The sequence below is a fragment of the Mustela nivalis genome (assembly GCF_964662115.1).
Source record: "Mustela nivalis genome assembly, chromosome: 5".
Classification (NCBI taxonomy): domain Eukaryota; kingdom Metazoa; phylum Chordata; class Mammalia; order Carnivora; family Mustelidae; genus Mustela; species Mustela nivalis.
In genome coordinates, this window is record NC_139024.1 from 73,986,324 (window position 1) to 73,999,825 (window position 13,502).

At 41.2% G+C, this 13,502-nt stretch overlaps 1 protein-coding gene across 18 annotated transcripts in view; it reads right to left on the minus strand.

The window, feature by feature from the left end:
• NCOA7 (nuclear receptor coactivator 7) overlaps positions 1–13,502 on the minus strand; it is a 162,577-nt gene that overhangs the window by 49,625 nt on the left and 99,450 nt on the right. For 10 of the 18 annotated variants that reach the window (XM_082729901.1, XM_082729915.1, XM_082729913.1 and 7 more), the window contains 5 exons: positions 9,168–9,281; positions 8,476–8,601; positions 6,629–6,813; positions 1,311–2,356; positions 276–444 (listed from right to left, as the gene is read on the minus strand). In XM_082729901.1, the coding sequence (XP_082586027.1) occupies positions 276–444; positions 1,311–2,356; positions 6,629–6,813; positions 8,476–8,601; positions 9,168–9,281 (1,640 nt within the window). Of the gene's footprint in view, positions 1–275; positions 445–1,310; positions 2,357–6,628; positions 6,814–8,475; positions 8,602–8,953; positions 9,083–9,167; positions 9,282–13,502 lie in introns of those variants that run through there. The other 8 variants (XM_082729918.1, XM_082729919.1, XM_082729916.1 and 5 more) reach the window with 3 other exon arrangements.

Consider the following 13,502-nt stretch of genomic DNA (forward strand, 5'->3'; position numbering starts at 1 on the left):
AGCACTTAAGAATATCTAAATCTTCCTTCATTTAAAATTCAACTGTGTAGGAAGTCATAAAAGGGTTTCAGCACAGATGACCTCAAATTTGCTAAACTGAAGCCACTCATTAGCAGAAAACGAGTCAAAAAAGTCCTCCTAGAAATTCTAAAAGATACAATTAAGACAAATGTCTTATTCAAAAATAAGATTAACTATTTAAAGAGCTAAAATAAAAAACCAAGGTGCAGTCAGAATCTAGTAGTCCAACATTTTCCATTTCAGCACCCAATTACCTTTCCCGAGGAACGGCAAACCAGTACTCTGGCTGCTTTCTTCGTTTGCCATACTGCTGGACCATGGCTGCGCTCTGAGTGGCAAAGGATTTTCTCATTGGCTTTCCTACTTTAATGCACAGAAACATGGGTGGGGTCTTGCTTTTCTCCTCTTTTGAAGGAAGCATATCTGAATCACACATGGGAAAAAAAAAACCTTCCTCAATATTGACAATACTGGTGAAAGTAAAACCTTTCAACTAGTAAAGAACAGTTCCCAATCCCCTCTTAGTGACAAAAAATCAAAGTATATGACAGAAACACCATCATATTAGAACTAATCACATTTTCCAGACCTTCTTTAGCACAAAAAGGACAAGGATTGCAGTTTCGGCTGGTTCTGCATCACGTAAGATGCAACATGCTGGGAATAAGCATAAAAACCCATACAATGTGGCACTTCACAAGGATACCTCTCAAGGAATGACACTGAGGACCCACTTACATCATAAGGCAATTTGGCTTAGCACTGGATTATCTTTTTTTTTTTTTTAAGATTTTATTTATTTATTTAACAGAGAGAGAGAGAGAGACAGAAAAAGATCATAAGTAGGCAGAGAGGCAGGCAGAGGCAGAGAGAGAAGCAGGCTCAGCACAGAGCAGAGAGCCCGATGCGGGGCTTGATCCCAGGACCCTGAGATCATGACCCGAGCCAAAGGCAGTGGCCCAACCCACTGAGCCACCCAGGTGCCCCAGCACTGAATTATCTTAAAAAACACTTCAAACCCCTTTAGATTTAAAAGTTCAAGGTGAAAAGGAAAGTCCCTTGAAATTAAAAAACAAACTACTTTTGACCTAGAAATCTAGGTCACAGTTCAAGTTCTATATAGATACTATATAATGCTAAGTTTTTTCCCAATTAATGTTATCAGTAAAGATACGGTCTACTGAGAGAACACTGTTCTCAAACAATTGTCCTAATTTCGCTTGTATTCACAAGTTTCAGAAAACCAACTGTACAGCAGGATATAAAGACACTAAAGAGAAGCGGCTTACCTTCAATGGGTACCTGAATTCTCTTTAAGAGCCACAGCTGAATTTCAGACTTATTATCCATTTGTGCGCCTTGACAGCTGTTGTCCAGAGTAGATTCTGAAGCGGTGTCTAAAGACCCTTTATTCACATTTTCTTCTGTAGAAGACGCCAGTTGCAATGGGAGGGACACTCTGTCTTTCACCCAGGTTTTATCTGGCTCCTTACTGCCCTCAGTTGGGGGACCACTCACCTGGGGAAGAGAACTACTAAGGGTGATATCTATTCCCACTGGCTCAGTCTTTTTGGCATCACTTAATTCTGCCTTCTGCAAGTTTTCAGTTAACTGTGACCCTTCTTTGTTCTTATTAAGGTAATACTCAATGAGTTTAACTTTATCAAGATCTTCATGGATGTTCAGTGTGTTTTCCACCTGGCTTTCTGGGGAACCAGACTGCTTGTCCACCTCTGGCATTATATCTTGCTTCTCACAGGTTTCTAAATCTAGGGTCTCCTTCAGTTCGGCATCATTATCTGCTCCTGAAAAGTTCAGGGCTGACTGCACCTGCATTTCTGTAGTAGAACCAATGATGTGGGACTTAGCTTTCCTTATCTCTCTTGGGTCAAGAGAAAGGCACTCCTTTGAAGTGTCTCTTTTGTCCATTCCACTATCAGGTTGAGAAGAAAGTTCTTCCAAGTCAACAAAGTCATCATCTTCCCCTAAAAGGGAATTTTCTTTGGCTATAGATTCAAATGCAGCACGAGTGTCAGAAGGCTCCTTGCTGACCTTAGTCACTGTGGTAGATCCACTAGTTGCCTCTGTAGAAGATTCCAGAATCTTTAACTTTCCTGACAGAGAGCTATCTGAGGGCTTCATGTATGTGTGTTCTGTTGACTTCTCCAAAGGTCTTACTGATTTGGAATCCGAAGAGATGCTTCTCTCCCCATTCTGCTGCCGTTTTTCCTTGTTGAGAGACTTGAACTTACTGAAGGGGTTGATGTCTTTTTCTGAAGCCAGGTCTTCCCATTCTCCAGGCCTGTACAGAGGACAAAGATCCTGAGGTAGGTCACTGTCGGGGGAAAAATGGTGGGTGCACATGGAATGTTAAAAACAAAACCAAAAACAAAATGGAAGAAAGGCAAAAATTAAAACAAAACCCAACCAAAAACTAAAACATAAATATACCACAACTTAAATTTATGTTGAAATGATTTCAGAATAAGGAAATGAAATCAAGAAATTGACTTCAAAAATGAAACATAAATAAATACACATGAAGTGGTAAAACAAAGAACCATGAGAGCTGCATATCCTACTAGAAGGACATGAATGATTTTTGAAGTCATTTATGAACACGGTTCATAAATGACTTCATGTCCATGAATAGATATCCCCAGATTTTAAATGATGAAACAATGTTTCTGATATTCACGAAGGAAAGGACCAAGGAAATGTTTTAGTACTATGACCTAAATTCTTTAAGTATTCAAAGCTGCTCCTTTTTATAAAATAGGATATAAACCAACTACATTAATTCTGAATGGCTCATTGACTGAGTAGCTACTCATTTAACTATTTTATAAATTACTAGTCCTGAACCCTAACTTTGAGTTTTAGCACTTGGACCTGATGTTTCCAATAACAGATTCCTTCTACTCCTGAGGGAGATGCAAGAATCTTTGTCCTCTGTATAGTGACTATACAGCACTTGCTCCATTTTACACTTTAAAGTTTATAGAAAAGAAAATCAAGTAAGCTCTTACAATACTTAGGTTAAAATTCTTAATTTCTTGACTCTTAACAATACCATTTTACTTTATGATAACGGGCACCAGTTTATCAGCTGAAACATACTGTCCCTTAACAACAGATGCTTTTCTACCCAGATCTGAATGACACAAGAATATTGATTAGACATGTTTTCCAAAGTTTAAAACAAATGCTCGGGAAATATAATCTTTGAGCCGTGACTGGCACAATTTTGCATAACCTGTATTTGTACTTACCTTAGTACTGATTTGGGGTTTAAACACAGATACATAAAGACTCTTTTTTAAAAGAACATTTTTAGATTTCAGAAATAATTTTGTTTCCTAAAAAGGCTAGATCACGTTCAGATACTACTTTATTACTCTGGCTGTCCAACAACTAGGGCAAGAAAGCCACAAAGTACCAGGAAGTCCTCAAGTTATAAGACTATCCCCCCAGACTCATTTTATAAATCACATGCATGGAACATCCATGCTTTTTCCAATAGCAAATTAAAGCCTACATAATAGCTAGGCTCTGACAGATGCTTGAAAACCTTCTTTAGTTCATAATTCATTTCAATTCAATAAGCATTTGTCAAGCCCCTACACGCCATATGCTAAACAATGATTCCGACAGTGTCTCTGCTCTGCAGGAACCTGCATGCCCAAGAATGTGCTACCCAACTCTAGCATCCGGAGACACGGAAGATGCTCCAATCCTAGAGCCAAAAAACTAGTGTCATGTGTCCTAATTTCCATTTTAGGACCCCACACTTAATGTGGCATAGAAACTCAGCTCTTCACACACTTCACACATCCAAGACCCCATCTCATCTCTCCCTTCTCTGCCCAGTTGGCTCCCATGAACAGTTGGGACTGCACTCTGCTCAGCCTCCTATATTACCCTGTCCACCCCTCCCTTCCTCCTCATCTACCCAGTCCAAGTGGGGATTAATTTACCTGTTTTTTATGCTATCACTGCCAAGCACTGTTGGGGCAAAGTACACAGTGGAGTCAACTGGCATGACTGTTAATGTTTTCTAGACTCAGCCAGACACCCAAGGGTGATCAGTAATCCCTCCAGTTGTTCCCTTCCTATTATATGTCTGTGGCAGCTGGACTTATGAAATAGCCCACACACAAAATACGAAGAGTGAAGGGGAGGATGAGGAGATTTTACACACACACACACACACACACACACACACACACACACTTAAAATGATTTGCATATTGCAGTCAGATCATTTGTACTTTTTTTTTTTTTTAAATAAAGATTTTATTTATTTATTTGACAGACAGAAATCAAAAGTAGGCAGAGAAGCAGGCAGGGGTGGGGGTGAGGGTGGGGAAGCAGACTCCCTGCTGAGCAGAGAGCCTGATGTGGGGCTTGATCCCAGGACCCTGGGATCATGACCTGAGCCGAAGGCAGTGGCTTTAACCCACTGAGCCACCCAGGTGCCCAGATCATTTGTACTTCTTGTTTTACCAGACAACTTCTAGCAATAATGAAATTTGAACCTATTTTTAACTTTTAAAGAATTGTTGGAGTGCTAAAGTCACTACTAATCACACACCAATCCCACCGCACATTCTATTTTGCCCATTGGTGCACAAACTGTTCTCTAGACTGAAAAGTCTTCTTCACACACTTACATCCAAGGCAGGAATCTACAGCATTCGGAAATAAACTGAACACGGTACGAGCCAATTCTTCACTCTTCTCTCTCCCTCCAGCTACAGCATTAACCCTGTGCCCCAGGTCGTTAAACCCTGTCCCCCAATGAGGGAAATCTTTCTGTAAAGACGTACCTTCCTTTTTTATTATTAAAAGGAATCCTTAACGTCCTGAACCAAGGATGTGCCAGAGTTATGCCTCCATTAGAAGCCACCAAAAATACTCTCCTGCCTGGCCATCCACTTCTAAACTGAACTATAGGTTTCTTCATTCACATCTTTCCTCTTGCCTCAGAGAACCTAATGTTCATTCCTTAGTCCCGGAACCAATCCCTCATGTCCTCTTCTCTGCTGACTGAGAGTCCAAGGCAGCTGGCCGCTCCCTCACAGAGGTCCGCATGGGACACTGGGTGCCCTTCTGTGCACACGACACAATTATCACTTCTCCCCAGCTGTCTCTTGTGCCCAGCAGACTGCAGGCTCCTCCAGGACAGAGGCCAGGATCCACTCCTCTTCATATCCTTGCCGCTCAAGAGCCATGCACTAAGATGAAGGAGAAGCCTCAACTGCACGGACCATGAGAATCCCAGAACGATGATCACGGTTTCCGAGATGAACGAAAGGTTCACGTGATAACAGCTTATACTTGGTAGGTGTCACGCTATTTTCTAAGAGTCTGGGCGTATCAATACATTTAGTTCTTAAAACAGCCCTATAAGCTGAAGAATACTATTCATTCCATTTAACAGATTAGAAAAACGAGGCTCGGGACTGAGAAACGCGGGCAGGTCATGGAGCCATGAGTGGCAGAGCCAGGGCCACCCAGGCAATGTGGCTCCAAGACTTAGTCTTCAGGCAGAACTGCCTGGCCTGCCACTCCGCCTATGCTCTCACCTGGACACTTCTGGCAGAATTTAGAAGCTACTTCAGTGCTTGTGCTCTGTTCTAGCTTCAGTGGCCTGGAGTCGGGTAAGAGCCGAGGCGGGGTCAGGTGCCAAGGACTGTCAGAGTCCAGGGATTCCTGCTGGTATAAACCCCTAAGGACTTTGTGTCCGGGTTAGTTCTCTAACTACCTTCCCTTCTTTTCCTAAGTCTCAGGGGCTAGTTTACCCTGCACAATTAGGACCCACTGCTTTCCCTCAACCTTCCTATCACTGAGGGTTTCTAAAGATTTTTACTTCTAGCGGACACAGAGAGAGAAAAATGCTAACAAAGTGGCAGTAAGAGTCCAACCATCCCTCTAAATCAATTCCCTGAGTTTTCTTAACGCTCTTTCTGTTTTCTCATGGGGAGCTTCCTTCTCTCTCTCTCTCTCCTTTTTTAATCAAAAAAGGCAAAATAATCAAGCCTAAGGTTACTATTCACCTACTTTTCAGAGACAAACAGACCACTATTCCTCCCTCTTCACACCACGGAGGGTGGTCTGGCCTCCACGCTGTCCAGGCCAAGCTCGCTCCGTGCAGGATTAAGGGAGAACGTGAGGTGGGAAGACTGCCTATCCTAGACTTTGAATGAGAAGAACCTAACCCTGCTTGACAACTCAATGGAGAGGAAAACACTATTCTCTGATTGCTAACCTGACTAACACTTTTTCAGAGAAACTTCATTTCTTCTTTCCTTAATTCATAAAGAATATGCATTGCTTCTCAGAAAAAAAAGAAAAAGAAATGCCATTTTAATGCCCTGGCATTTTTGTTTTTCTCCTTTCATTTGTGTATGTGCAACCTTTCCCTTTATCTCCATTTCCTCTCATTTGTCCATTTAAAAAAAAAATTTACTGTACCCATCCTCCGCCCTCAAGATTCACCTCTACACAATCTCTCACTCCTGCCAATGCCCTCACTTTTTACTTGCATTTAATTCTCCAAACACCTGAGGTTTGTTTGTTTGGTAAACAAAGAAATCTTTCTTACGATGGCAGGGCGTCTTTGATCTTCATGTGGGAAATGTCATTGTAGAGAGCAATGGAAACCACCTCTTCCATGGGGCAAATGAGGCCATACTCCTCGCAACCATTCTCAATGACCAGGGGATCAGACTTGTGAGGGTCAAACATGATGTTGTTAGGAGTAACAATCATGACGCCTCCGACCACCCCCTGCAGGAGAAAGGGACAAGAAAGAATCAGTACTGGCAAAAAGGCAACCACCACAACCGCTTTAATGAACTCCTATTGCCTTTCGGTTGACTCTGGGGAAGCATGGTTATCTTATGTGACAGTCGTGTCCCCTTTCAGAAGACTAGGACAATAGGCTGCAGGAATGCGACCTTGGGTACTGTGCGGGGAGGCTGCGAAAACAGAGCTGCCCCTCTGTTGTCATCAACCGAGCCTAGTTCTGGCATAGCCTGGCCATAGCACAACCGTGGTGGAACCTTGGCTGTAATGCCTCACATGCCACGGTTCCCTGTAGAATAGAAAGGGCTGTCCCAAGTGTTTTCCCACTTGAGAATTCACTCAGCACACATTCCCCATGTGTCCAACAAGTGCATGGTACTGGGCTCAGGAAGCATCTGTCTCAGAGCCGTGGTGCCAAATGAGAGTCCTAACGGTTTTCTCTAAAATGTTTAGAAAGGCCACTTTCTGCAAAATTTGACACAAATTGGAATATGAAATTTTTGCAACCAGAGATAGACACAACTAAACTGTGGAAGTTAATGGCCAAACCCAGTAATTCAGTGGGAACTTCTGTCTGAAGCTTGGTCAGTTTAGTCTGTTACAGATGGTCCCAGGGAGATTATCTCAGAGGCAGCAGGATACACAGGACGCCCTATAGGGAGACGATTTATCTTCATACTCTTAATGAGTACTGAATCAGCTTTGTGAAGAATTCTGCATTTCATCATGCATTTTTTTTTTAAGATTTTATTTATTTATTTGACAGAGAGAGAGATCACAAGTAGGCAGAGAGGCAGGCAGAGAGAGAGGAAAGCAGGCTCCCCACTGAGCAGAGCGCCTGATGTGGGGCTCGATCCCAGGACAGTAAGACCATGACCTGAGCTCAAGGCAGAGGCTTAACCCAAAGAACCACCCAGGTGCCCAAGTGAATTCAAGCATCACTTATCCTTGGTTGCAAAAGCTATAAATGCATATTTATAATGTATTTTCCAACCACTTGGAACCTGGCATGAAGTCTCTACTATGAACATAGGAATTCACTTTGTATCAACAAGACCCTTTCTTCAGAGGCTCACTAGAAGTTGGATTTGCTTTCTAAAACACACCAACAATCAAAAAAACCACACATCACAGACATTATTTTTAATACCAGCATCTCCAGCAGCAAATGGCTTGAGAATTTCCCATTTTCCAAGTTAGATGCTAAGATCTTTACAGGGATCATCCCTTTTAATTACCACCACCCCCCCAAGATTAAATTTTATTATTGATCCTATTTTACAGATGAGGAAAATGGAAGCTTAGGCAACTCTAATACCATGCTTGTGGTCTCAGAGCTAGTGGGTAGCAGAACTGGATTTTAAATTCACCGAGTCTAACTGGTCTTTGCTATCAAGTGTGTACTATATTGGCTCCCTAGCAATGGACGGGCCAAGAACTGAAAGAGGAAATGATAAATCCAAGGTCACAAGGAATCATATAATAAGTAAAATGCCAGGCATCCAACAAGTGAAAACAAACAGACACTTATGAAATCTTACGATGAAACTCTGGGAAAGATATTTTAATGTCTTGAGTAATCTGGAACCTACTTTATTTTTCCATGGAGTCCAAGAGAAGGAAACAAATTACACTGCCATATACCTTTCCATCGGTGAAGTATCGGCAATTCATTTTGAGAAATTTTACCACGCCTGGCTCATCTTCTTCAGAAGTGGATGATAAGACTCTTTCAATGGGTTTTAAGGCCTTTCTTGCTAAGTCAGCATCCTTGAAGAAAGCAAAAATCCCCAAAATCAAATAGAAGCACTGTTTAAACAGATTATGCATATAAATAGTTTCCTGTAAGGAACCTGTTTCTATTTAACATGAACATGAAAAAGAGGCAAATATCCTTTGTCCTTCAAAAATTATCACAAATACAGTAAGTATCCAAATCGCATTAAGGTTTAAACTATACCATGAGCATATGTGTGAAACTGTAAAAACAGCTCATCGAATGTTTTTAGAAAATACCCTAAATGAAGGAACTCATATTTGACTCAGGGCTCAAGTATTCTAGAGAAGGGAGTAAAAGCCACACAAACAAACAATCAGTCTCAGTGAGACTTTAACTTCATACTTTTACATAAACGAGGTGTGCATTTTTGCCTCTGAGACCTTCAACGTGAACAGGTTTCTTTTTGATGGGATGCATTCTCTCAACTAACGACAAATCCTTATCCCCACCCCTCTGGGGGCATTTCAGATGAAAACCTGTGAAAAACAACATGTAAAATTCTACAACTCAAAAAACATGATTGATAAATATGTCAGCTCACAAATGATATACATACAGGCAGCTTATCATATTCTGCATCTGATGATGAAGGAGAGACCGTAGCACCAGGACTGGATGATGAGAACCTTAAGGTACTGGAAGGAAAGTTGGCATCTGGCACAAAAAGGACCTGAAAATGGGAAAGAATAGCTGAGGATGAAGAATCAGGCAGGCACGCACTAGGCAGTGTTTAGAACAGTTGCTCTCTGCAGAGTATCATGCTAAGAACATGGCTAAGACCTGGGTGGCCTTTGCAAAATGCCCAAGTGCCTTGGGGACTTCTAGACTAATCCAGGAAACAATGCTCTACTATAGGAATGTGTGTAGTGCAAAAGGTCTGGGACATACCTACAGACACTTCAGGAGCTCACAGAAGAGGAGGAACAAAGTGGGTGAGCACCCTGGGCAGGTCATAGCCAGCAAGTGGGCCCAAGTGAAACTTTGAGCAGTATGGGAGATTTAAATAGGGAGGAAAGAAGCTTCCGGGGAAGGGTACTAATAGTACCAGGGAAGAGAGAGAGAGTAGCATGCATGCTTCTAAACATAACACCTGCATCAGGAAGAAATGGAACAAATCCACGCTTGCTAACAGGCCCTGAGTGCTAGCATAGTAAAACCATTGTATAGAAAGTCGTACAAGGTAATTATCAATAACCTCAATACTTTCTCTTCTACAGCTGTCAGCTTATCAAAAACAAGTATTAAAATCTCCCAAATTGTACAAAATAGCCGCCTCCTGCAAAATGTACTGGTTCCTGAAATGTCATGATGATCTTGTCATTCAGCACACTTATAATGAAACATGTGACATTCTGGCATATATCATATACGGTATTAAAATGAGGACTTCTGTTACAAAACACAATAAGCACTAATCATGTAACAACTGCTCAATAGTGTTTGTTATTCACTCTTTCCCATCTTGTCTCCGCTCTAACTTTAGTTATTCAGACCTCTCTTCAATCTAGGAAAAATGCGAGGCAATAACAAAAGACACTTTATTATAAAGACAGGGAAGCCAACATCAGGAAGAAATAACATGAAGACTAATTACTACTAAAACTATGTGCTCCAAGATTACCGCTCATTGAGGGGTGAGCCATAACACAGTTCTCAGTTTCCAAATAACCAATGCAAAGGGATGGACATCATTAGTCAGCAGAATTCAACGATCATAAGATAAAAGCCAGCTTCTCTTGAGTATTTTCTCATTACGTCTCATAAAGAGTGTCCCAGGCTGAACTACTTGTCTTTGATGACAGAGTGATAGTTCATACAATAGCCAGTTTTGGAGGACTGTTCTTTACAACGTCTTCAATGTGAATCAGTGGCAAATGCCAACGTGCAGAGTTCCATAAGAGCAACTTACAGAGGCCTGTCATTACACGGTCTTGGTAGACAGCTCTTCTACTTACCTTACGTATCTAGACCAGAGGAATGAAGAGATGACATTTCTTCCAAGCAATTCTCCATGAGTATTTTTTTGTATCTGAGCTCTTGACAAGTGTTAGGCAACACAGGTTGAGAGTCTACTGTCCGGCCTGTTCTACACGTCCAAAAAGATAATTCCTGTGTTTACACAGTTTGTTGCAGTGCAAACAGAGGTGACCATTGGATGTTGGGGAGCTCAGTAGAAACACCTGCTACCTCACATGGAAACGAGCCTGAAACTCTGGCAGGGGTAAAGGTTGCCTACTGACTTCAGAAAATAATGCTAGGGGCACCTGGGTGGCTCAGTGGGTTAAGCCTCTGCCTTCAGCTCAGGTCATGATCCCAGTGTCCTGGGATCAAGCCCCGCATCGGGCTCTCTGCTCAGCAGGGAGCCTGCTTCCTCCTCTCTGCCTGCCTCTCTGTCTACTTGTGATCTCTCTCTCTCTAAAAAAGAAAAAAAAATAATAATGCTAGGTCTGCCCAACACACAGGCAAATGGGGGATATGAGGTCATCACGTTCCTTACTGTAAAACAAGCCTGTCATCATTTTAGCTTAGAAATTTTTCTAAGCGTGTGTAGCCAAGCCACCCAGTGAAAATAAAAACAACTTCAACCATGTCTCTGCAAGGGAACTTCTGAGTGTGTTCAAGATAAACTACTTGAAAAAGTACACTTTTTTCCCTGAAATTTGATGTAAGTATCCAAACTAATATCCAAAAAATTTTTAGGCCTCAGTTATTTAAGGTTTGTCTGCTATGGTCTTGGTCTTTTAAACAACAAAAGGTCTACAGTAAGACTGCAGTTCAGTAAGTTACAGATTCCTTTGAAAATCACCTCTTACTTGTACTCACCCAGCCTGACCAGTTTCCTTTCCTACCTCATGGGGACCATCAAATTGGAACTCTAGAAGGATGAGTCTCAACTTTTTTGAAATCAGAGCAGATAAAACCAGCTTTGAGTTATGAGACCTACTGAGATGAAAGGAATACCTACCCTTTTGGGCACTAAGACAAAAAATTATCTACAGTTTTTGAAATCCTCTCAATTTCACTCTTCTTGATTTCTTACCTTCGTTAGCAAAATCCTCATTATAGCTGGGTCCTGGGATAGCCAACAGCATGTAACTGTATAGTTATATGAGGGGCTAGACAGCATAGCAAAGGCTATCATAGAAAACACATCAGAGATATTGTGCCCCCCCATTTCAGGGATTAGAAAACTGAGGTCCCAAGAAGGAAGAGACTTGCCCGAGTCAAGCAGCTACCCTAAGGCCAGTCAGAAATAAAGCTATAGGGCTCCTATTTTGGGTATTTTTGCCATTACAATCTGCATATTAAAACAGTCCTTTTACTTCCAGTTGGCTATGTTTATGGACATAGTTAAAAAATAAGGAATCACTTTAAATTTTGTTTCTGCATTCTACTGCCTATAGTCTTTGGCCTTAAATTAGTAAATATATACCTAGGTACTCTACTATAGGTCACTGATATGTAGCAGCTCTCCAGATTATAAGGACAAATCTACTATTAATTTTCCTAGAGATAAATTTTCATTAATTTTTAAAGAGTTTTAAATGCATATTTCCCCTCAGTTACCCGGTTTTGGCAGTATGCTAATTTCTCTTTTAAATACTAAATACAAAAGCACCAAAAGTACTCAAGAGTAAATACCAAATACTAAATAGTAAAGGCACCATATACAAACTGGCCAACTTAGGTCCTACTAGCTTCATATGGGGCCCTTGTACTTAAAAGTAGCAGTATCTATTCTGAAAGAAATCAAATGTCACTATCACATAGAGGGGCAGAAAGATGCTCAAGGAAGTCAGCAATGAAACCCGCAGGTGCTCATAGCAAGCAGACAGTTCTATGGATGGGAGGGGAAACTTGGCCTCAGTTAAGGACCTGCCAAAGACTAGGTCACTTATATTAATCAGTTAAATGTAGTTTAAGCAGACATCTTATTAAATATGTGGAAGGTACTAAAAGAATTTTCTGGTTTAACTGACAGTGGCAAAATTACACAATTAGTCAATTTCTTTTGGTTTAATAAATACGGCATTAAAAACCTGGGGAGGGGCGCCTGGGTGGCTCAGTGGGTTAAGCTGCTGCCTTCGGCTCAGGTCATGATCTCAGGGTCCTGGGATTGAGTCCCTGAATCAGGCTCTCTGCTCAGCAGGGAGCCTGCTTCCTCCTCTCTCTCTGCCTGCCTCTCTGCCTACTTGTGATCTCTCTGTCAAATAAATAAATAAAATCTTTAAAAAAAAAAAAAAAACCTGGGGAAAAAATCGTGTAGCTTTTACTTAATAGTCCTACTGAATTTCTCTGCTTTGGGCTGATCGACCATTTTTTTCGGGTATCAAATCAAGAAAAAAATGACAAAATTCTATCTTATTTAGTTAGTTAGATATTTTAAGTAGGTTCCATGTTCCGTGTGAAGCCCATCGCAGGGCTTGAACTTATGACCCCTGAAATCAAGACCTAAGCTGAGATCAAGAGTTGGATGCTTAATTGACAGAGCTACCCTGGTACCCCAAAATTCTGCCCAATTTAAAATCAAGTGAAGGTCATTATGTATCCCAGGAGTAGAATAAACTGAAACTTGCACTTCTAAATTAAACATTCTAGGAACATTTGAGTTACATTCTACAGAAGAAAAAGTCAAATTTAACTTATCTTGCTGCCATAGAGAACATCCACAACATACACTAATGATTAAGTAAACTGTGTTAATCATTTGCAAATGCAAAATGAGGAACACAGTTCCTCGGTTCCAGAATGCTTTTTGAGTTCTTGATCCAAGGGAAAGATGGAGCCAATGCACATTATCACCAATGTGGATCCTGTGACACTAACAGTGAAGCATTAAAAATGGCGTTAATGATAAATGCAAAATTCCTAAAAAGTAATATCCAATAAG